This window comes from Panthera leo, chromosome B3 (genome assembly GCF_018350215.1).
Source record: "Panthera leo isolate Ple1 chromosome B3, P.leo_Ple1_pat1.1, whole genome shotgun sequence".
In the NCBI taxonomy this organism is placed as follows: Eukaryota; Metazoa; Chordata; class Mammalia; order Carnivora; family Felidae; genus Panthera; species Panthera leo.
In genome coordinates, this window is record NC_056684.1 from 30,868,596 (window position 1) to 30,892,733 (window position 24,138).

Consider the following 24,138-nt stretch of genomic DNA (forward strand, 5'->3'; position numbering starts at 1 on the left):
GCGTGTTTCTTTTGCCATTCTGTCTCGGAAATTAGCTAGGCAGCCAGTGTAGACCATCCTTTAATCTCTCTGCAGTTGAAGAATTAAGGGAATGTAGTTTTTTTTGCTACCAAACAAGTAATGATCCAAGGGGTGCTGAGCATCAGGTGTGGGATGAAATAAACTTTCTTCACTTCCTGGAGCAACTAATGCAAGTCAGAGAAGTATTGCTAGCATCTGTTCTCTTCATATGAAACTTTTGTCTAGGAGAAGCCTTAGTGATTGTTGTGATACTGTATTTGGTTTCAAAATATTTCTTGGGGTTTTTTTGTTTGTTTGTTATTTCTCTAGAATGTTCGGGACCCAACAGGAGCTTCCATTGCCCTCTTCACTGCCAGATTGCATCATCCCCACAAGTCAGTCCAACATGTGGTACTTCAGGCTCTGTTTTACTTGCTAGACAGAGCTGTAGATAGGTGAGCATGAAGATTATCTTTTATTTGGTCTGTATCCAGATGGAGAAATGACAGTCCTTGACTAACTTGATTTACTTAGCAGTACCTTCACCATGTTCCTAGGATATGCCTTGGGAAGTGCTATGAATAGAAAACATTCCATGTCCTTAAGGGCTTGGCTTGTTTCCAGTCACTATCAAGATGGTGGGTATTCTGTATGTTTATATGCTTGGCTCTATTTCAGGATAACAGAAACTGAGAAAGCCAATTGACTAGTTATCCTTAGCATATTGAGAATTACCTATTGAGAGTGAAGGGGAAGTGACTTGTGCTGGTTCTTTTTGCTCATTTGCCCCTGAATACTGATTTTCAAAACAGTCTAGGGTCTCAGTTTCTTTGTAAAACAGGAAAAATGTCATTAGCTTAGAGGATTTTGAGAATCAGCATTCAGGAGAGAAGAGTCCAAAAGTATAAAGTTAAGCAAAATCATCTTTTTTTTTTTTAATTCTTTTTTTTTTTTTTAACGTTTATTTATTTTTGAGACAGAGAGAGACAGAGCATGAACGGGGAGGGGCAGAGAGAGAGGGAGACACAGAATCGGAAGCAGGCTCCAGGCTCTGAGCCATCAGCCCAGAGCCCGACGCGGGGCTCGAACTCACGGACCGTGAGATCATGACCTGAGCTGAAGTCGGACGCTTAACCGACTAAGCCACCCAGGCGCCCCCAAAATCATCTTTTTAAACAGATGCATGAGCAAAAAGAATCAGCTCAGGTCATTTCTCCTTCCTTCTTCAAGGTAAATGGTGTTACGACTATTTTCCAGACAATGAAACTGAAGCCCCAAGAAGTTATGTGACTCCTTTAGTCATCACATTCCAGTCCAGCTAGGCCTAACATCTTGGTTTCTTTGCTCTTGACTGGAGTTATTTGTACCCTACTATGTTGTCCTTTTTGCCATACTTCCTTTTTTGCAGTTTGTTATTGCACTGGATGTCATTGGCTAGCTCTCTGCCGTTAAAAGAGATATATCGAGGGCTGAAACCTGAGATAGTGAAAGACAGCTGTGTACGACTTCAGTCATACGGTGGACTCAGAGAGGGTGCAGATAGCCAAGTGATTATCTGAAGTGGGGCTGTCCAATTCACTCATTGCTGCCTTCCTAATGTTACTTTCATAGTATTTAGCTTCTGCTTTTGATGCTCAGTGGGAGATATATCCAAACCACACACAGCATTAGTTTGAAAAAGAGAAGTTACTAAGGTAAGGAGAGAGGACCAGTAGTCTTAGAGGCCCTGTACTGCCCAATCAGAAGTGTGGAATTTCTCAGTTCGTCTTTCCTGTGATTGGTCTTCAGGCATAATTTCCAGAATATATAGGTTCCTTTGAAATCCTTTAGCTCAGGAGAATGAATGAAAGGTGCCTTTACCAGAAAATTCACTGGCCTTCCTTCTTGGGCAGCTTAGAGTCAGAGCTCTCCTATAGGCATGGCAGTGGCCAAAGCTTGCTCTATCCAATGTGAGTATTGATTGGATCCCTCAGGAGAACCACAAGGGTGTAAACATATTTAAAACTGTTCTCATGAGGGGCCCCCAGGTAGCTCAGTCAGTTGAGTGTCTGACTTCAGCTCACGTCATGATCTCATGGTTCCTGGGTTTGAGGCCCGCATCAGGCTCTATGCTGACAGCTCAGAGCCTGGAGCCTGCTTTGGATTCTGTCTCCCTCTCTCTCTGCCCCTCCCCTGCTCACACTCTGTCTCTCTCTCAAAAATAAACAAACACTAAAAAAAAAATTTAAAAAAAGAACTTTATTGAAAAAAAAAAAACTTTTCATGATGTTCACCCTTTTCTTAAAAACCCTAGTGACTCTTCATTATTCAGAAGGTGCAGATAAGATAAATAAATGTGAACCTTTTTCTCCAAGCAAAATATTCTCACTAGTGAGTAGAAATTCTTGTTTTCCTATGTTAACTTTCACCAGGATGCAAGAGGAGGAAACCCCTCCTCTTCACTAAATCTTGCCATTTCTTTAAGGCTCAACTTCTATGACTGATTCCCTTACCACACTAACCTGTCATAAATAAAATTCTTTTTACCCTGACTTTAACAGCAGTTATTAATACCAATTATTTTGTATTGCATTTTATAAATGATGTCATTTATCTTATACTGTTGTTTTCTATGTTTACCACTAGATTGTAAGTTCCATGAGGGCAGGGAATCTTCTTTTTCACATTACATAATAGAAAATCCTCAGATCTCTGAGTGGAGTGTAAATGGTATCATAAGCTTCCAGATACCCATCATCTATCTTCAGAATGATCTATAACCAATCTTATTTCATTGATAGCCTCTCACCCACCCTGTACCCTCAGTTATTTTGAAACAAATGTCAGGGACTATGTTTTAAACATCTTGGTGTTCGCGGGTAGCATCCAGATCAGGAATTTGTATTTAGTAGAATAAAAACAATCGTTCTTAGTACGGAATTAGCTATTATTGTAAACCTCATATTCTGTACCCAGAAAAACAGAAGTCCTACCATATTTGTATTTATTTCATGTGCCTTTACAGGATTGGCAGTTTTTGGGAATGTAGACCCTGCATCATTCTGCACTGTACCTTCTTTTTATTAAATTCTGTTTCCCCGGCACTGACTTCTCTTTGTTTCAGTCTTCTGCCTCAGGCTGGCACTGGAAGGGGAAAACCTATAGTTTTTTGAATTTGGCCCTTGATGAGCTAGTGGAAAAATGGGAAGTGTCTACACCTGGATAATCTATTTAGTAATTGTGTCAGTTATGTAACAGCATCTTTGATCTTGGTGAATTATAGTCTCTCTTGTCGTGGGGGAAAAAAAGGAGTTAAGATTTGGTGCTGTGACCCATTAGGACCATTTGAAACTCAGAAACTGCTGGAAAAACTTGGGTCTGCCTCAGAATTAGAGATACTTGAAATGCTTCGTGGGTGGGTACTTCCACCATGCAAAAAAATCAGGATACAAAATAATACTGGGATCTCTGATTTTAGGATTGTTTTGTGCCGAAAAATCTTCTCAATTTTAAATAGATAGGAAAACTGTTGCTATTATCTGTGAGTATCTCAAACATATAATTTATTTCTAATGACCTTTTGGGTGTGCAGATCAGAAGCAGGTAAGATTTGGCTTGGTTGAAGAGTGCAACTTTGAGAAGTCTTTAGGCAGTGAAGAGATTGAACTGAAGAATACTTTTCATATCTTCACATGTTCTTAACCTCAATCTGGTAATAAGCTCACCACCTCTTACTTTTCAAGATGCCTTCCCAAGACCATGTGTGGGTTTGTTCTCTTCTGCCAAGTCCTAAGAGATTCCCCATCACTGGGCTTAGAGCTTTGTTTTACATTTTCCCACAGGTCTGAGTATTTTCTTAGCAGTGGGCTTCCAGTCCACTGCATTAGAATTCAGTGACCATTTATTATATACCTATTTGCAAGAACTATGCTAGAGACTACTGGGAGTGATGAGGTCAACAAAACATGTTTATGCCCCCTAGGAGAGAATCAGATGGCTAGACAAAGTTGAAATGCTTTAAGAGCCATAAAATAATCCCACAGGAAGATTTATGGGGCTACAGGGGCTAAAGGATGGCAGTACATTTCGATCACAGTTATCAGGGAGGTTTTATGGAAGAGGAAGCTTTTGAGTTGAAGATGGAATGTTACAAAATTTGGATAGGCAGATTCAGAAACCTGGGAGGAAACAGTTCAAATTTTGATAACCTAGATGCTCTGGAACATTTTCAGCATAGGAGTTCGGCACTTGATTAACATGCATCAATAAGCATAATTCCAATTCCAACATGTGGGGGTTTTCTGCCACACCTCCAAGCAGTTGTCAGATACCAGCTTAGTGTTTTACAATCAACTCAGTTCTGACACTGTCTACCTGTTAGATCAGATTCCAGAGGTTAAAGGTTTTCAATCCTACAAGATTTATCTCCCCTACTCCCCACCCCCACCCCCATTCACAGATGGGAGTGGCAAGTTCAGGTTGTCACCTGTGCTTCTTATCAACACGCTATATAGATTGAAGGTTTCAGTGAATTTACTAGAGTGGCTCACAGAACTCAGAGAAACATTTTACTTACTAGGTTACCAATTTATTATAAAAGGATATAGTCCAGAACAGCTAGACGGAAGGGACACATAGGGAAAGCTTTAGTGAAAGGGGTACAGGGCTTCCATGCCCTCTTTGAGAGGGCCACTCTTTCAGCACCTCCATCAGGAAGCTCTCCAAACCCTATCCTTTTGGGTTTTCGTGGAGGCTTTATCACGTGGCAGGACTGATTAAATCATCCATTGGCTATTTGAGATTGAACTCAATCTCCAATCCCTTTCCCTGAGGGGAAAGGGGGGAAGGGGGAGGTATGGGTTGAAAGTACCAACCCTCTAATCACTTAGTTCCCCTGGCAACCACCCTCATCCTTAAGTGATGGCTTGGGGCATTCCAGAAGTTCTCTTATTAACATCACAAAAGACACCTTTAACTCCCTCTTCATTTAGGAATTCCGAGAGTTTTAGGAGCTCTGTGCCGGCAACCACGCTGAAGACCAAATATATATTTTTTATTATAAATTGCAATATCACGAGAAGCATAGCAAAAACCAAAGATAAATCATCTTTTTGTAAAACCAGTGTTCCGGGAGGTAGTTATTTTGGTCCCGCATCTGTCCCATACTCTGATTTTGCCCTAGGCTCTCAACCCGCCTCATCCATCTTATTACTTACAAATGTTTTTGTTCAATGGTTGGTTTACAGTTTTGAAACTCAGAGGAATGGACTGGTATTCATCTATGACATGTGTGGTTCTAATTATACCAACTTTGAGCTGGATCTTGGCAAGAAAGTCCTAAACCTGCTAAAGGTAAGGCTGCGAAAGGGCCCCCTCAACTCTCCTTCAATGGTTAGGATACTTCTTTCCATAATCTTTGGGAGACTTAGGAATGATGTAAACTGCAGACATTATGTTCAGTGTAAAGGTCACCTGTAAATGATGACTAATATTTGCTTCCTCAGAATACGAAATGGTCTTAAAAGTGAAGTGGGAGGAATTAAAATAAGAAATGCACAGGAACATTCTGAGTCATGAAGGTGGGTTGTCCCTCTCCTGGAGTTGTGTAGAATAAGAATTCATGAAGGCCTAGGTATGCTCAGTGTCTGAAAAGTGTCACCTCGCTAGTGACTTTCAGACTTTTTTGTCTCAGTCTAGTCAGACATATGTTTTACATGTTGACTTCATATACAAAAGTGTATGTACACTGACCTATACACATATGTGTGGAGTTATATATATAGATAAGTCCTTACTTTCTTATCCCCAACTTAAAAAAAAAAATTTTTTTTAATGTTTATTTATATTTGAGAGACAGAGAGACAGAATGCAAGCAGGGGAGGGGCAGAGAGAGAGGGAGACACAGAGTCAGAAGCAGACTCCAGGCTCTGAGCTGTCAGCACAGAGCCCAATGTAGGGCTCAAACTCATCAGTAGTGAGATCATGACCTGAGCTGAAGTCGGATGTTTAACTGATTGAGCCACCCAGGCGCCCTCTTATCTCAAACTCTTAAGTCCAGAAGCATTTTGTAACATTTTGAAATTTATTTGCTATTTTTTTTAATGTTTTGAACTTTAAAAGATAATATGATATATATGCCACTTTATAATCAAACATTAATATTTTTGCAATGAAGGGGCACCTGGGTGGCTCAGTCAGTTGGGCGTCCAACTTCGGCTCAGGTCATGATCTCTTAGCTCGTGAGTTCAAGACCCACATTGGGCTCTGTGCTGATAGCTCAGAGCCTGGAGCCTGCTTGGATTCTGTGTCTCCTCTCTCTGCCCCTCCCTGCTTGTGCTCTGTCTCTTCTCTCTCTCTCTCTCAAAAATTAATAAACATTAAAAAAAATAAAAATATTTTTGCAATGAAATGTGTTATTCATAATGAATGAGTGGAGACAAATAAAGGCTATAAACAGCCTATGGCATTTCAGGTGAGATTTTGCTGCTCCATGAATTCTTGGACCAAACTTACAAAAGAAGCTTCAGACTTTCAGAGCTGTTTAGATTCAGAATCCTAGGATTAGGGTGTGTGGATCTGTGTGTATATATTTGTAAAACAAAACAAAAAAGTTACACAAAACAGGCTTTACCCTTAGTATTTACAGTCACTTTATTATTCTATTTCTTATTGATTTACTTATTTCTTTTTAAAGTTTATTTATTCTGAAAGAGAGAGAGAGCACCCAGCAGGGGAGGGGCAGAGAGACAGAGAGGGAGATAGGATCCAGAGCAGGCTCTGTGCTGACAGCAGAGAGCCTGATGTGGGGCCTGAACTCACAAACTGTGAAATCATGACCTGAACTGAAGTCAGAAGCTCAACTGACTGTGCCACCCAGGCACCCCTCTATTTCATATTTTAAAATGTTAGTCATGAGCCACTAAATTAATTTAAGGACCCACTGAGTGAGAACCTACAGTGTGAAAAACACTGATCTAAGAGTCTCGGCAGTCTTTGTTCTAGGACCTCCCTTGGGAGTACTGCAAACTGGATTTTTAGAAGTGTTTATTTACTATTATAGCTTTATAACAGCGAGTACATAAAGAAGATGTTGTGCTGCATGTTGTTTTCTGGCACTTGGCGTTTGTCACTCATCATCATATTACTAAAATCCCTATTATGCCATGTAGCTGTGATTCAGTTCTTTGTATTGATGAGAATGATATATGATTTTTTTCTTTATAAATATGGAGTTCTATATTCAGTGGTTGTAACTGGGCATTTTTAAAATTTTTTTTAATGTTTTTATTTATTTTTGAGACAGAGACAATAGAGCCTGAGCAGAGGAGGGGCAGAAAGAGAGGGAGACACAGAATCCAAAGCAGGCTCCAGGCTCTGAGCTGTCAGCACAGAGCCTGATGCGGGGCTTGAACTCAGGGAGCATGAGATCATGACCTGAGCCAAAGTTGGATTCTTAACCGATTGAGCCACCCAGGCGCCCCTAACTTGCCATTTTTTTAGTTAACAATCGTGTCTTCGTCATCTTTTCATGTCATGGGTTACTCTGTGTCAGTACATGCAGCTGTTCCTCATTTTTCCCCCACCTGGCTTTTTTTTTTTTTTTTTTTTTTTTTTACACCTAACGTGGAGCTTGAACTTACAACCCTGAGGATCAAGGGTTTCATGCTCTACTGACTGAGCCAGCCAGGTGCCCCTTCCCTCAGGGTTGTTGTTTTTTTTTTTTTATTAAAAATTTTTTTTTTTTATTTTTGAGAGAGAGATAGAGCCTAAACAAGGTAGGGGCAGAGAGGGAGGGAGACATAGAATCCGAAGCAGGCTCCAGGGTCTGAGCTGTCAGCACAGAGCCCGACGCTGGGCTTGAACTCACAGTGAGATCATGACCTGAGCCGAAGTTGGACCCCAACCAAATAACCCACCCAAGGCTCTTCTTCCTCATTTTTTTAAATGGTAGAAGAGTATTCTTTTTATGGATATATCAAGCAGAAAAAATGACATGCCGGTTTTTTGGTGTTACAAAGGCTTCAGTGAACATTGTTTTACATACATTTTTGTATATTTGACCAATCATTTGCTCATGATAAATTGCTATAAGCAAGTTCTCATTGCTGTAAGCAAATGAGTTCACACATTTAAATTTTCTTTAAGCTTATTTTGAGAGAGAGAGAGAGAGAGAGGGAGAAAGTGGGAGAGGAGTGGAGGCAGAGAGAGAATCCCAAGCAGGTTTCACACCATTAGCGCAGAACCCAATATGGGGGTTGAATTCATAAACCATGAGATCATGACCTGATCCCAGATCAAGAGTCTGAGGCTTAATCGACTGAGCCACCCAAGCGCACTACACATTTAAATTTTGATAAATATTGCCAAATAACCTTCTAAAAACATAGTTCAAATTTATACTCCTATCAACAGGCTTTTTTACCAGTCTTATCAACATTAACTTATTATTTGGATTTTAATCATATTCACGTTTTTATGTGGTGTTTTTCTTATTAATGATGAGCGTTAGCATATTTTCACATTCATTGCCAAGGGATATTTAAAATTTTTTTATTCTCATATATTTTACCCAGTTTTTTATAAAAGTATTTATCTCTTACTAATTTGTAAGACTTGTTAAGAATGTTACTAAGTATGTGTTAGCAGCATTTTTTGTAGTTTATAATTTATTCATTTTTATGGTGTCTTTTGTCACCTATATTTTATTTTTCATTGTAATTTTTTTTTACTATATTATATATACTTTATTTAATAATATACATCATGGGGGGCCTGGGTGGCACAGTCAGTTAAGCGTCCAACTCTTGATTTCAGCTCAGGTCATGATCTCACCATTCATGGGTTTGAGCCCCACATCAGGCTCTGCACTGACAAAGCAAGCCTACTTAGAATTCTCTTTCTCTCTCTCTCTGTCCCTACCCAACTCACAGGCTCTCTCTGTCTCAGAATAAATAAACTTAAAAAACAAAACAGAACAACAAAAAAAATGTATATATGTCATATATGATACATAATATTATAGATAAAATAATTTGCTTTCAAATAGCTGTCTGGACAGCATTTACTAATACATATTTTTTCTACTCATTTGAGATAATACCTTTAAATTACACTATATGGTACTCACTGTCCCATCTCTGGATACTCTATTCCCTTGATCTAGTCATCTAGACTAACACATATGCACTGTTTTATTTATTTTAATCTTATAATAATAAAGTTTAATATCTCATAGGACAAGATTCCTGTCACAATCTTATTTCTAAAAGTTGTTTTGACTGTTTTTTGCATTTTTATTCTTTTTACATGACTTTTGTATTCTTTATTTAAATTTATTGATATATAACATGCATATTGAAAGCAAACTTTATTTTATAACTAGTTCTTCTTTATTTTCTTGTATTTTATTGTATTGTGTTTGTATTTTATTTATTTATTTATTTTAAGTAAACTCTACACCCAGCACGGGGCTGGGACTTACTACAACCCTGAGATCAAGAGTCACATGCTTGGGGGCGCATGGATGGCTTAGTTGGTGGGGTGTGCAATTCTTGGTCTTGGGGTTGTGAGTTTGTGTCCCATGTTGGATGTAGAGATTACTTTAAAAAAAATAAAATCTTTCTTTTTTTTTTTTTTTAAGTTTATTTATCTTTGAGAGACAGACAGCATGTGCGTGAGTGGAGGAGGGGCAGAGAGAGGGAGAGAGAGAAAATCCCAAGCAGACTGTATGCTGCCAGCCCAGAGCCTAAGCAGGTCTCGATCTAATGAATCTCGAGATTATGACCTGAGCCCAAGTCCAATGTGCAACTGACTGAGCCATCCAGGTGCCCCAGAAATAAAATCTTAAAAAAAAAAAACAAAACGGGCCGCTTAGGTGGCTCTGTCAACCGACTCTTGATTTGGGCTCAGGTCATGGGTTTGAACCCCACATGAGGTTCCATACTGCTGACAGCATGGAGCCTGCTTGGGATTCTCTCTTCGTCTCCTTCTCCTCCTACCCCCCCCCCCCCCCCCCCCCCCCCCCGCCGTTGGTTGTGCACAGGCGCACAACAATTCTTAAAGTCTCTTTCAGAATAAATAAATAAACTTAAAAAAAAAAAAAAAAAAAAGTCGCATGCTTTACTGACTGAGCCAGCCAGGCACTCCTAGCCCTTTATTATAAAAGCAATTAAAAAGCAATTCAGGGGGCGCCTGGGTGGCTCAGTTGGTTGAGTGTCCGACTTCGGCTCAGGGCATGATCTCACAGTTCGTGGGTTCGAGCCCCGCATCAGGCTCTGTGCTGACTGCTTGCTCAGAGCCTGGAGCCTGCTTCAGATTCTGTGTCTCCCTCTCTCTCTGCCCCTCCCCCGTTCATGCTTTGTCTCACTCTGTTTCTCAAAAATAAATAAATGTAAAAAAAATTAAAAAAAAAAAAAAAAAAAGCAATTCAGGGAAAAGTCTCTGACACCCTTCATCATACACCCAGTGCCATTCCCCAGAGGGTAGCCACTTTTTCCAAATTTTAAATCTGATGAGAAATTTTTTTAAAAAATCATCACCTTTTGGTTAGATGAATTTTAGAGTCATTCAGTCACATTTGAGGGAAATGAAACATTCTCAGATTTTATTTGGATATAATGAATTAACAAATTACTTCAGGGGGAATTGACATCTTTATAATGTTATTATCTCCCATCCAAGAATGCTCTACTTTTTTTTAAGTCTTTTGTTATGTCTTTCAATAACATTTTAAAATTATTTTATTTATCTTACATGTGTCTTACGTAGTTGATTCCTAGGCTAAAAGATACATATACATACATATAAAAACATACAGCACACACCAAGGATAAATCATCTTGTTTGTAAGACCAATGACTTTCAGGGAGAAAAAGATAGGGAGAGAGGTAGTGTGTGTGTGTGTGTGTGTGTGCATAAGTGTTACTATAAATCACATGTTTTTACCGTTATACTTTTATGCTGATTATTATTTATAGGGTGGCTAATTTTTTTCACATTTACCTTTTATAGTTAAAATACTATTATAATCAGAAAAAATTTTCATTGTAGACAAATTTGGACAACTCAGACTAATATACATTAAGAAGAAATACTGCCTTTGATACTATGCAGAAATAAACACTGTTGACATTTTGGTGTAGGACACTTTCTTCTAGATGTTTTTCAATATGGTCTTAATTATGTTCGTACAATTTCAAGATACAGTGAGCTCCAACAACTTTATTTTATGAACACTTGTAATTGAATGATAGTCTATCCTGTATTTACAATAATTTACTTAACTATTTCTATGTTGTTGGATATTTTTTCCCGTTTGTTATAATAAACAGTTTTCTCAGCAAACACATTTTTATATTCATATCTTGCACATAAAATAGTTTGTGGATTTCTAGGAGTAGGCCTACCAGATCCAAGGATGTAAACATTTTAAGGGCACCTGCTTGACTCAGTCGGTAAAGCATGCAACTCTTGATCCCTGGGTCATGAGTTCGAGCCCCACATTGCACATGGAGATTACTTTTCTTTTAAGTTTATTCATTTATTTTGAGGGAGAGAGAGAGCATGAGTGGTGGGGGCAGAGAGAATCACAAGCAGGCTCCGAATTGTCACTGCAGAGCCTGATGCAGGGCTCAAACCCATAGACTGCAACGTCATGACCTGAGGGGAAATCAAGAGTCAGACACCAAACCAGCTGAGCCATCCAGGTGCCCCTAGAGATTACTTTAAAAAAAAAGAGGATATAAACATTTTTAAATAAGGTTGTAAAAAATAAAAGTAATGCTAAGTATTATAGAAAATAACAACTCATAATCTCACTTATCAGAGAGAAACTCTATTGAGCTTTTGATATAATTCTTTATAATCTTTTTTCTTTGTGAAATATATGTGTAATTTTTTAAACAAAATTAAGGTTATAGCTGATTCTGTTTAGTTTAATTAGGATTATATTGTGGGGATTTTCCAAAGTTGTAAAAAAATCTTTGAAATCTTCATTTTAAAGGTCATGTAATAATCTTATTATAATACCATTTTTATTAGCCCCTACCCATTTTCAGACATATATATTCTTTCCAGTTTTAAATGCTATTTTTAACTATCAAAAATAAAGGTGCAGTAAACATTTTTGTTCATAAATCTTTGTGTTTCTGGTTATTACCTTAGGATAGAGTTACTTGATCAGAGGATATGCACATTTTTAAGGATATGTAATGCCAGAGGCCTTCTAGAAGATGTAACTATTTACTGTCCCATCAACAGTATATGTGGATGCCATAAAGTCATTAAAATGGAACAGGCCTTAGTGTGTAGTTCTTTGCTCTGAAGAAACAGATATAATGGCTTCTGCTTTTTATTTATAATTTTGTGGAAATATAGGTATTTCTCCAGACTGGTTTTTGATCTGGCAGTTTAAAGGGACCTTGGCTTTTTGGGTCCTGAAATAAGTTGTTGTATCTTTGAGGGAAGAGATGAAAGGTAGTTTCTCAGACTTCAGTGAAGAAGTCCATGGAGCATTTTGTTCTAGATGCTATATATTCTCTATTGGGAATGTTCATGGACCACCCGCCCCCCCACCCCCCCAAATCAGTGGAAGAATAGCCAGAGAGTGACATGTCAAATTGAGAATCAATTTTTTGAAAAAGAATAGGGAGAAAGTTGTGGAAGATATTTAGCTACAATTCCCTCTTTTTTGTTTTTTGTTTTTTTATTCCTTGGGAGTAATTTCTTCCAGTAATGCCAATATTACCTGGTATCCCTGCCCGTGAGAAGGCCTGGGATATTAAACCAAAGGAAACCAAGAGTTGTGGATTAGGAATGAATACTTTTTTATTCTTATGCTTTATGCAGATCAGGTGTCTCCTTGCCTTTATATCTCATTTGCCCTTGTGTCCACTAGATTATATTTATTGATTGAATAAATGAATACAAAAATAGATGAAGAGATGGCTTAAAAAATGATTTATAAACACACAGATGTCAGAATAAAAGGTTATGAGAGATGTTTCTTTCATGTTCTGTTTATTCATGATTTAATTTTTCTTAAAGTTTTAATAAGCAGAACTTAAGGATGCACACATATATGCTGACAAAAGTCAGTATATTTTTGATCCATAAAGCTTATGTTAATAAGAACATAACTTTTTTTGAGAGAGAGAGAGAGGGGGTGCAAGTGAATGAGGGGAAGAGAGAGACAGAATCCCATGAGGGGCAGGGAGGGAGGGAGGGAGGGAGGGAGAGAGAGAGAGAGAGAGAGTGAGAGAGAGAGAGAGAAGCGTGCTCAAGCTCACCCGATGTGGGACTAAGATGATGTGGGACTAAGATGTGGGACTAACTGTAAGATCATGACCTGAGCCAAAGTCAGGTGCTTAATGACTCAGGCACCCAGGCACCCAGAACATAACATAACTTTTAAAAGTAAACCAGCTTTTAATTTTTTTATTAAGTTTTTAATTTTAATTCTAGTATGATTAACATATAGTGTTATATTAGTGTCAGGTGTATAATTTAAAAATTTTTAACCACCTCTGTAGTTACTGAAATGAAACGCAAATTAGGCTGTAGACTCCCCCTGCTGGGTAAGGATGGGGACAAGAGCAGAAAACCTATACTTGGCGTTCGAACGGTCACAGGTTCCAGTGTGCTTTAACTAATATCTTTAAATTTTCATATGTGTTCTCCATAGGGAGCATTTCCTGCTCGTTTGAAGAAAGTGCTGATTGTGGGAGCACCAATATGGTTCCGAGTGCCCTATTCCATCATCAGCCTCCTCCTGAAGGACAAAGTCCGGGAGAGGGTAAGGCAAGCTTTATTTTATTTGGAGGTGGATAGATACATTCCCATCCCCACTGTTGAAACCTGCCAATTAATTTTTTACCTTCAGTAAAATTCTCCTGGTTTGTTTCCTAAAGTGCTTTCTGCTTCTCTTAACGTATCCACTTGTATTCTCTGCTTTATTCTTTTTTTTTTTAAATTTTTTTTTAACGTTTATTTATTTTTGAGAGACAGAGAGAGACAGAGCATGAGCAGGGGAGGGGCAGAGAGAGAGGGAGACACAGAATCCGAAGCAGGCTCCAGGCTCTGAGCTGTCAGCACAGAGCCCGACGTGGGGCTCAAACTCACAGACCATGAGTTCACGACCTGAGCCGAAGTCAGATGCTTAACCGACTGAGCCACCCAGGTGCCCCTCTCTGCTTTATTCTTTACTCAGCTCAGTACAGGCTCCCTCTCCCACTGTATTCCAAGTTTCTTGAAGTTAGGAGCTACACATAGTTGTTTGGCACTCTCCCTCCATAGCAACTTGCATAAAGATAGCACTGAAGGAGTGTGTCCCATGGATAACTTAAGGATAGCTCCCCTTTCCAAAATTTAGGCTAGTGCTGTACATGCATATTTAACAATCTCTAATGGAATTGCATTAGTTGAACAGGTGTTTGAATTTGTTCAACTGGAAATACTAATCCGTCCCTTTGACCACCAGGGTGGTGGAGGAGACTCTCTCACTATCTCTCTCTACTTCCATTCCTGGCATTTTCTCTGAAAACAGCTTGTTGTTTCCTAACTTCAAAAGTGTTTTCTAAATTTATCTTTAATCTATTATCCCCTGAATGTTCCAGGACTGAAAGATTATGGTTTTATTCATTCATTCATTTCTCACCCTTGAAAGAAAGGGCATTGACATAATAAGAGTTATGTCATAATATAGTGTGAAATATTATTAGAGATTTTTGTAATATAGAATTATGAGGTTATAGGGGCGCCTGGGTGGCTCAGTCGGTTAAGCGGCCGACTTCGGCTCAGGTCATGATCTCACGGTCTGTGAGTTCGAGCCCCACATCAGGCTCTGTGCTGACAGCTTGGAGCCTGGAGCCTGTTTCGGATTCTGTGTCTCCCTCTCTGTGACCCTCCCCCATTCATGCTCTGTCTCTCTCTGTCTCAAAAATAAATAAACGTTAAAAAAAAATTAAAAAAAAAAGAATTATGAGGTTATATTAGTGATAACAGTGCAGATCTTTATAGCTGAGGAGACTTGTGTTGGAGAGGAAAACTGAAGACGTTTGGCTCTGTGGAAGTACTTGGAGACCTAGTGACTGGGAATAGGAGAGATCTTTTCCAAGGTAACTCTTTGAGAGTCCTCTTTAGGCAAGTTCTTGCACTTGTTTATGTAAGTATAAATGTGCGTATAAACTCAAAATACATGAGCACCTTTACAGTCCAGGCTCTGGGCCCTGGGAATTAAAAATTGAGTGAGACTTTCCTTATCTTTGAGGAGTTCATGGTCCTGATAGGGAACACAGAGGCAGAAGTGCAGAAAACTGTGGCTCTGCAGGAAGGAGCCCAGAGGAGAATATTGTCTCTGGCAGTCAGGGAGGGCGTCACAGAAGAGGTGAGCTTTATAAGCTGCTCCTTGAAGAGACTGAGGAGGAAAAGAGGACATTCCAAGAAGAGGCAATAGTAAGAGAGACAAGCATTCCCATTCAACGCAGATTTCACGGAGAACCAACTAGGCTAATTTGGTCCAGTAAGGCTGTGTCTAAGCAGAGAGCAGACTTGGATTACTTTTCGTGCAGTTTTCCTGGGCTACCCTGTCTCTGGGTGGCTGGTCTTGCGTTATATTCATAGAAAGCTATCTTTGAGAACATCCATACTGAGCTGTGAGTAAAGCACCAGGCTTAGAGTTGGTTACCTTAGTATGGGGTTGACCAAAAAAATCACTACCTGTGCGTTCTTAGTAGTCAAAAAGGCAAATACCTGCATGAGATGGCACTGGGAAGCCTTGTTAATAGTATAAAGGCTTTGTTCACAGTACCATCCTTTCAAGATTTATAAAAGGACCCCTAATTCCAGGAATGCATTTGATATACATTCCTGGAAGTCAGACATTTGGGAAAAAGACTTCAATCCCAGGCAGATGAAATGCAGTCTACTTCTTTCACAAGTATACCACGTATTTCAAGCAAATCTCATCCCCTTCTTCAAATCTAATATAAACACACCTATTCTTTATCTTCAACTTATCTATGTTTTCCCCCCCTACGTACTCACATGGTTCTTTTTGGCCTTCCAGATTCAGATATTAAAGACATCTGAGGTCACCCAGCACCTGCCCAGGGAGTGCCTTCCAGAAAACCTGGGTGGATACGTCAAAATTGACCTTGCCACTTGGAATTTCCAGTTCCTACCCCAGATGAACGGCCACCCAGATCCCTTCGATGAGATCATCCTGTTCTCCCTCCCTCCTGCCTTAGACTGGGACTCGGTACATGTTCCGGGTCCCCACGCCATGACCATCCAAGAGTTGATGGACTATGTTAGCACCAGACAAAAGCGGGGGATATATGAGGAGTATGAAGACATCCGCCGTGAGAACCCTGTTGGCACTTTCCACTGTTCTATGTAAGTAGGAAAGGTTTGGGACAACAATCGGTTACTAACATGCTTCTGGTGTGTGTTGGCAACAGCTCCTTCCACATCTCATTTCCTTAACAGAGGCCCTTCCTTGTGTTATGAAGCATCACTCTCACTTAGATGATGATTTTCTTATCCAGAAAGACGCCTCTCCTGCTTTGGTGCTTGTTGCCAGTATCCTATATTTTGAAATTTCTGGAGGTCTTCAGTACTGGCAGGGGAGCCATGTAATAATGGACACATATTAAAATATTTTTCTGAAATGCAAGTGTTTTTAGGAAAAAACAAAAATGTTGGCTCAAAAATGTAGGCTCTCTATTTGGGCAGTTTCTCCCTAGAGCCTTTGTAGTATAACATTACTTTCTTAAACACACACACACACACACACACACACACACACACACACACAAAACAAGCCAAAAAAAAAGCCACTTTGCTTTCTGAAGAGGGTACTGGAACATTTAAAATAATTCACAGTAACAGAAAAGAATTAACTCTTAGGCATTTAGCCTTGTGGGATTTTCCTTCTATCTAAATTCTACTGCAGAACTACCTGGCTAGTTTATAACTGGTTCATAATTACTCAGTAAGTATTGTTGGCCATAGGGCATAGATCATTTCTCTTTACTGCTGCTCTCATTTATGTTACACTTTTTTCATTGGCTGCAGCAGAAATTTCTGTCTCTTCAAGTGAAGCTCTGTTGAAAACCAGGGAATCTGTCCCGGGCTCAAGTTCCAGCATAGCCAGAAGTCCCCTCTGTGATTTATACACGTTATTTCCCTTCCCTGCACCCTGGTTTTCCTCTGTGTAATATGTGATCTTAGTCTCTGATGTCTACCTACTTGTGTAGCTTAAATGTTTTCGGAGTCCATGATTCTGTGAATACCTCTTTCCCCTTATAATTCCTGTCCAGCTTAGTCAGTGTGCTGTAAAGAAGATTCAGGGAGAGAGCCTTTTAGCAAAAGGAAAGAGGGAAAAGAATGAGTTAGGAAACTGATAAGAGGAGTTAGAAAGAAGAAACAATTGCGAAATCAGTCAATAAACAGCAAGAATGCAAAGGGAAGTAAGAAAAAAACAAGAAAGCAGAGCAATTTTCAAGCGCAGGGTATTCTTTTCTCCCACACAGCTGTTTGTTTCTTACCAACTTACAATCTCTATGTATGCATCCAATCTTTCTCCCAACTAGTTTTTCCCTGTAGTTTTTTAAAAAAAATTTTTTTAACATTTATTTTTTGTTGAGAGACAGAGAGAGATAGAGCATGAGTGGGGAAAGCACAGAGAGAGAGGGAGAGACACAGAATCTGAAGCACGCTCCAGGCTCTGGGCTGTCAGCACAGAGCCCAACGTGGGACTCGAACCCACGAACCACGAGATGATGACCTGAGCTGTAGTCTGAGCTGTAGTTGCCACTTAACCAACTGAGCCACCCAGACACCTCCCCAACCCTCCTTGTAACAGTTTTGAATCAAGGAAGTACTGGGCAGAGAGGAGTACTGGGCTGCTCCAAGAGCATGCATTCTTGTCCTGGGGATTCCTAACCTTATTCTGGGTACTTCTGCTGTGAGGTCCTTGGGATGTCATTTCTACTGTGGTCCTCCTCCACCCAGTAGAAAAAGGAAGTTTAGATTGTCCTCTTGGCATCACCCAAACCAGCCATCATGTTATCATCAGAGAACACTTCCCAGCCCTATGGAAGGACTTCCTAATCTTCACTCTTTATTGAATGAATGAGCCCCCCATTTCAGGAGCCAGAACCCAGAATCCCCATTAGCTCCAGGTCTATGTCTTTTACCAAGTTCCAATAAAGCTGCTTGTACAGAACAAACTATGTCTCCCTTGGAATTCTAGATTATGAAGTAGATATCAGAGTACTCGTTGTCCAGAATGCCATAGACCAAGAGACTTTCTTTCTTTCTTTTCTTCTCCACTACACCATTTTTTCAAAAGATGTTCTTTAAAAAATTTTAGGGGCGCCTGGGTGGCTCAGTCAGTTGAGTGTCTGGGTTCGGCTCAGGTCATGATCGCATGGTCCCTGAGTTTGAGCCCTGCAATCTGGCTCTGTGCTGACCGCTAAGAACCTGGAGCCTGCTTTATATTCTATCTCCCTCTCTCTCTGCCCCTCCCTCACTTGGTCTCTCTCTCTTCTCTCTCTCTCAAAAATAAATAAACATTAAAAAAATTTATCATTTTATTATAATTGTAGATTCATATAAAGTTGTAAAAATAACAGATATTGCATGCACCCTTTCCACAGTTTTCCCATGATAATATCTTCTAAAAGTATAGTATAATATCACAACTAGGATATTGATATTCTACACCAGTCTACTCAGATTTCCCCAGTTTTAGAGTGTGTGTGTGTGTGTGTGTGTGTGTGTGTGTGTGTGTGTATTTAGTTCTATGCAATCTTTAGCCCACACATTGGTTTGTGTATCCATCACTACAGTGAAGATACAGAAGAATACATCACCACATACCTTGGTCCCACCCTTCCCCATCCCTAACCCCTGCAACAACTCATGTGGTTTCCATTACTAAGATTTTGTGATTTCAAAAATGTTATCATATAAATGGAATCATACTGGGGCGCCTGGGTGGCTAAGTTGGTTAAGCATCCGACTTCAGGTTAGGTCATAATCTCACAGTTCGTGAGTTCAAGCCCTGCATCAGGGTCCGTGCTGACAGCTTAGAGCCTGGAGCCTGTTTCAGACTCTTTCTCTCTCTCTCTCTCTCTCTCTCTCTCTCTCTCTCTCTATCTCTCTCTCTGCCCTTCCCCCATTCACACTCAGTCTCTCTCTCTCAAAAATAAGTAAACATTAAAAAAATAAATGGAGGGGCGCCTGGGTGGCTCAGTCGGTTAAGCATCCGACTTCGGCTCAGGTCATGATCTCGCGGTCCGTGAGTTCAAGCTCCGCATCGGGCTCTGTGCTGACAGCTCAGAGCCTGGAGCCTGTTTCAAATTCTGTGTCTCCCTCTCTCTCTGACCCTCCCCCATTCATGCTGTCTCTCCCTGTCTCAAAAATAAATAAACGTTAAAAATAAATAAATAAATGGAATCCTACTATATGGAACCTTTTAGGATCGGCTTTTTCCTCTCAGTGTAATTCCTTGGAGATTCACCCAAGTTGTTATTACATGTCTCAATAGTTCATTCCTTGTTATTACTAGGTGTGTTTCATGGTATGAATGGTTTGTTTAACCATTCACCTGTTAAAGGACACCTAGGTTGTTTAGAGTTTCTGGCTATTACATGTAAAACTACTATGAACGTTTATGTCTAGGTTTTGTGTGAACATAAGCTTGCATTTCTCTGGGATAAATATCCATGAGTGTGATGGCTAGGTCACTTGGTAATTGGATGTTTAGTTTTATGAGAAACTACCCAGATGTTTTCCAGAGTGGTCATACCATTCTGCACATGCCCCAGCAATGTATGAATGATCCATTTTTTTTTGCATCCTCCCCAGCATTTGATGTTGCCACTATTTTTTATCTTAGTTGTCCTGATAGGTGTGTAATGAGATCCCATTGTGGGTATAATTTACATTTCTCTAGTAGTTAATGATATTGAACATCTTTTCATGTGCTTGTTTACCATCTGTATATTTTCTTTGTAAAAATGTGCCTTTTGCCCACTTTCTGTTTGGACTTTTTAAAAAAGTGTTGAGATTTGAGAATTTTTAAAAACATTTTCTAGATATAGGTTCTTTGTTGGATACTGGCTTATGAATATTTTCTTCTAGTCTGTAGCTGGTCTTTTCATCCTCTTAACAGGGTCCCTTGTGAAGCAAAAGGTTTTATTTTGGTCAAGTCCTTTAATCAGTTTTTCCTTTCATGGATCACACTCTTGGTGTCAAATCCAAGAACATCTAACCCTAGATTCCAAAGATTTTCTCTTTTTTTTACGTAAAAGTTTTATAGTGTTATGTTTTGCATTTATTTAATTCTGTGATCCATTTTGAATTAATTTTTGTATAAAGCGTAAGGTTTAGGTTGATGTTGATTTTTGTATGTGCGCGTGTATGTGTGTTTGTGCGTGCACGTATAAGCCTGTGGCTATCCAGTTGCTCCAGCACCATTTGCTGAAAAATCCTTCCTCCATTGAATTGTCCTTGGAACTTTGTAAAATATCAGCTGGGCTTATTTGTATGGGAAGAGGGAATTTTTTTAAATATGGAAAAGTACAGAGTATAACATGATAAACAACTATCTTCCTATCACCAGAATTGATACTGACAATTTTTAATATTTTGCCATATTTGCTCCATCCTTTTTTTGTTATATAAAAGAAGGAATTTGTTTTATAAAAGTTATATATAACTTTTATATATATATATATATATATATATATATATATATATATAGCTGTTATATATGTGTTATATAAAAGAAAATTTACAATAATTCATTTACAAAATGAAATATAATATTACTATAAAATAGTACCAAAGGAATGACGAGGGGTACCTGGGTGGCTCAGTTGGTTAAGCATCTGACTTTGGCTCAGGTTATGATCTCACGGTTGGTGGGTTCGAGCCCCGAGTCAGGCTTTGTGCTGAGCCTGGAGCCTGGAGCCTGCTTCAGATTCTGTGTCTCCTTCTCTCTGTCCCTCTCCCACTCATGCTCTGTCTCTGTCAAAAATAAACATTAAAAAATTTTTAAAGAAAAGAAAAGAAATGATGAAATTAATGGCTGTCTCTAGCCTTACCCTCAGTTCTACTAGGTGTCCATTTTCTTTTCTTTTTTTTTTTTTTTTTTAATTTTATTTAGAGTGAGCACGAGGGGGTAGGGGCAGAGAGAGAGGGAGAGAGAGAATATTAAGCTAGTATTCTCTAAGCTAAGCATGGAGCCCAATGGGGGCCTGATCCCAGGACCCTAATATCATGACCTGAGCTCAAATCAAGAGTTGGACGCTTCACCGACTGAGCCACACACGCCCTTAGGTGTCCATTTTCAACTCTTATAGTTGTTTCTTCTGGTATTTCTTCTATGATTATAAATAAAGTCCTTATAATGCTCTTTATTGATTTCTGTGGTTGGTAAGCTTTGGCTCTTACACTCTTTCTCCAATTCCCGTTTGACTGTTTTTCCAATATAATTATGTCACAATTTTTTATTAAATCAGTAGTTACTGTTCACATTATTATGACTATGAAATTTTTTCTACTGCAGAACTAAATGGGCTTCTAGAAAATCAAATATATTAAATTTTATTAATTCAATTTTTTTGTTTCTTTTGGAGTTAATTACCTAATTTTTAAATTTGTTTTTAGTTTTCCATGTTCCTAGCTTTATTTTTTCCCCTATGCTTCATTAAATTTATTTTATACTGTTCTTAGTATTTTCCAAGTGGTCGAATATATCACATGATGAATTGATTGTTTATTTTCCCCTGGAGTCCTCACTTGCAGAATTTTTAGGTTTTTTTGTTTTGTTTTGTTTTTTTGTTTTTTTTTTTTCTTTTTTGCTCTAGTCTCAACTGAGGTTGGTGTTGTCTGGACTTGCTCCTCAGCTTTTTCCTGATTTCCCTCCTCACTTTCCTTTATTGGTTCTTGGTTAATGGGTCCCCCATCTTCTTTCTTCACTTAAATTTTGGTAGAGCATCGAATTCCAGGTTGGAAATAATAACAGAATTTTTTTTCTATTTTTTTTTATTAATATGAAGTTTATTATCAAATTGGTTTCCATATAACACCCAGTGCTCATCCCAACAGGTGCCCTCCTCAATGCCCATCACCCACTTTCCCCTCCCTCCCACTCCCCATCAACCCTCAGTTTATTCTCAGTTTTTAAGAGTCTCTTATGGTTTGGCTCCCTTTTAAAAAAGTTCCAACTTTTTTTCTTTTTTCCTTACTCTCCCCCATGGTCTTCTGTTAAGTTTCTCAGGATCCACAGAAGAGTGAAAACATATGGTCTGTGTCTTTCTCTGTATGACTTATTTCACTTAGCATAACACTCTCCAGTTCCATCCACATTGTTACAAAAGGCCATATTTCATTCTTTCTCATTGCCAAGTAGTATTCCATTGTGTATATAAACCACAATTTCTTTATCCATTCATCAGTTGATGGACATTTAGGCTCTTTCCATAATTCGGCTATTGTTGAAAGTGCTGCTATAAACATTGGGGTACATGTGCCCCTATGCATCAGCACTCCTGTATCCCTTGGGTAAATTCCTAGCAGTGCTATTGCTGGGTCATAGGGTAGGTGTATTTTTAATTTTTTGAGGCACCTCCACACTGTTTTCCAGAGCAGCTGCACCAGTTTGCATTCCCACCAACAGTGCAAGAGGGTTCCCGTTTCTCCACATCCTCGCCAACATCTATAGTCTCCTGATTTCATTTTAGCCACTCTAAATGGACCCAAAACCATTTCAGTATGGTTTTGATTTGTATTTCCCTGATGAGGAGTGACGTTGAGCATCTTTTCATGTGCCTGTTGGCCATCTGGATGTCGTCTTTAGAGAAGTGTCTATTCATGTTTTCTGCCCATTTCTTCACTGGATTATTTGTTTTTTGGGTGTGGAGTTTGGTGAGTTCTTTATAGATTTTGGATACTAGCCCTTTGTCTGATATGTCATTTGCAAATATCTTTTCCCATTCCGTCGGTTGCCTTTTAGTTTTGTTGATTGTTTCCTTTGCAGTGCAGAAGATTTTTATCTTCGTGAGGTCCCCATAGTTCATTTTTGCTTTTAATTCCCTTGCCTTTGGAGATGTGTCAAGTAAAAAATTGTGTGACTGAGGTCAGAGAGGTTTTTTTCCTGCTTTCTCCTCTAGGATTTTGATGGTTTCCTGTCTCACATTCAGGTCCTTTATCCATTTTGAGTTTATTTTTGTGAATGGTATAAGAAAGTGGTCTAATTTCCTTCTTCTGCATGTTGCTGTCCAGTTATCCCAGCACCATTTGTTAAAGAGACTGTCTTTTCCATCGGATATTCTTTCCTGCTTTGTCAGATTAGTTGGCCATACTTTTTGGGTCCAATTCTGGAGTCTATTCCATTGGTCTATGCATCTGTTTTTGTGCCAATACCATGCTGTCTTGATGATTACAGATTTGTAGTAGAGGCTAAAGTCTGGGATTGTGATGCCTCCCGTTTTGGTTTTCTTCTTCAATATTACTTTGGCTATTCAGGGTCTTTTGTGGTTCCATACAAATTTTAGGATTGCTTGTTCTAGCTTCGAGAAGAATGCTGGTGCAATTTTGTTTGGGATTGCATTGAATGTGTAGATAGCTTTGGGTAGTATTGGCATTTTTTTTTTTTTTTATTTTTTTTATTTTTTTTTTATTTTTTAATATATGAAATTTACTGTCAAATTGGTTTCCATACAACACCCAGTGCTCATCCCAAAAGGTGCCCTCCTCAACACCCATCACCCACCCTGCCCTCCCTCCCACCCCCCATCAACCCTCAGTTTGTTCTCAGTTTTTAACAGTCTCTAATGCTTTGGCTCTCTCCCACTCTAACCTCTTTTTTTTTTTTTTTTTTTCCTTCCCCTCCCCCATGGGTTTCTGTTATGTTTCTCAGGATCCACATAAGAGTGAAACCATATGGTATCTGTCTTTCTCTGTATGGCTTATTTCACTTAGCATCACACTCTCCAGTTCCATCCATGTTGCTACAAAAGGCCATATTTCATTTTTTCTCATTGCCACGTAGTATTCCATTGTGTATATAAACCACAATTTCTTTATCCATTCATCAGTTGATGGACATTTAGGCTCTTTCCATAATTTGGCTATTGTTGAGAGTGC

The 24,138-nt window shown here is 39.1% G+C and overlaps 1 protein-coding gene across 3 annotated transcripts in view; it reads left to right on the plus strand.

Annotated features, from left to right (window-relative positions):
* The window catches only part of PTPN9 (protein tyrosine phosphatase non-receptor type 9), an 83,562-nt gene that overhangs the window by 39,747 nt on the left and 19,677 nt on the right, over window positions 1–24,138 (plus strand). For all 3 annotated transcript variants that reach the window (XM_042941368.1, XM_042941367.1, XM_042941366.1), the window contains 4 exons: window positions 331–455; window positions 5,226–5,331; window positions 13,661–13,771; window positions 16,043–16,371. In XM_042941368.1, the coding sequence (XP_042797302.1) occupies window positions 331–455; window positions 5,226–5,331; window positions 13,661–13,771; window positions 16,043–16,371 (671 nt within the window). The remainder of the gene's footprint in view (window positions 1–330; window positions 456–5,225; window positions 5,332–13,660; window positions 13,772–16,042; window positions 16,372–24,138) is intronic.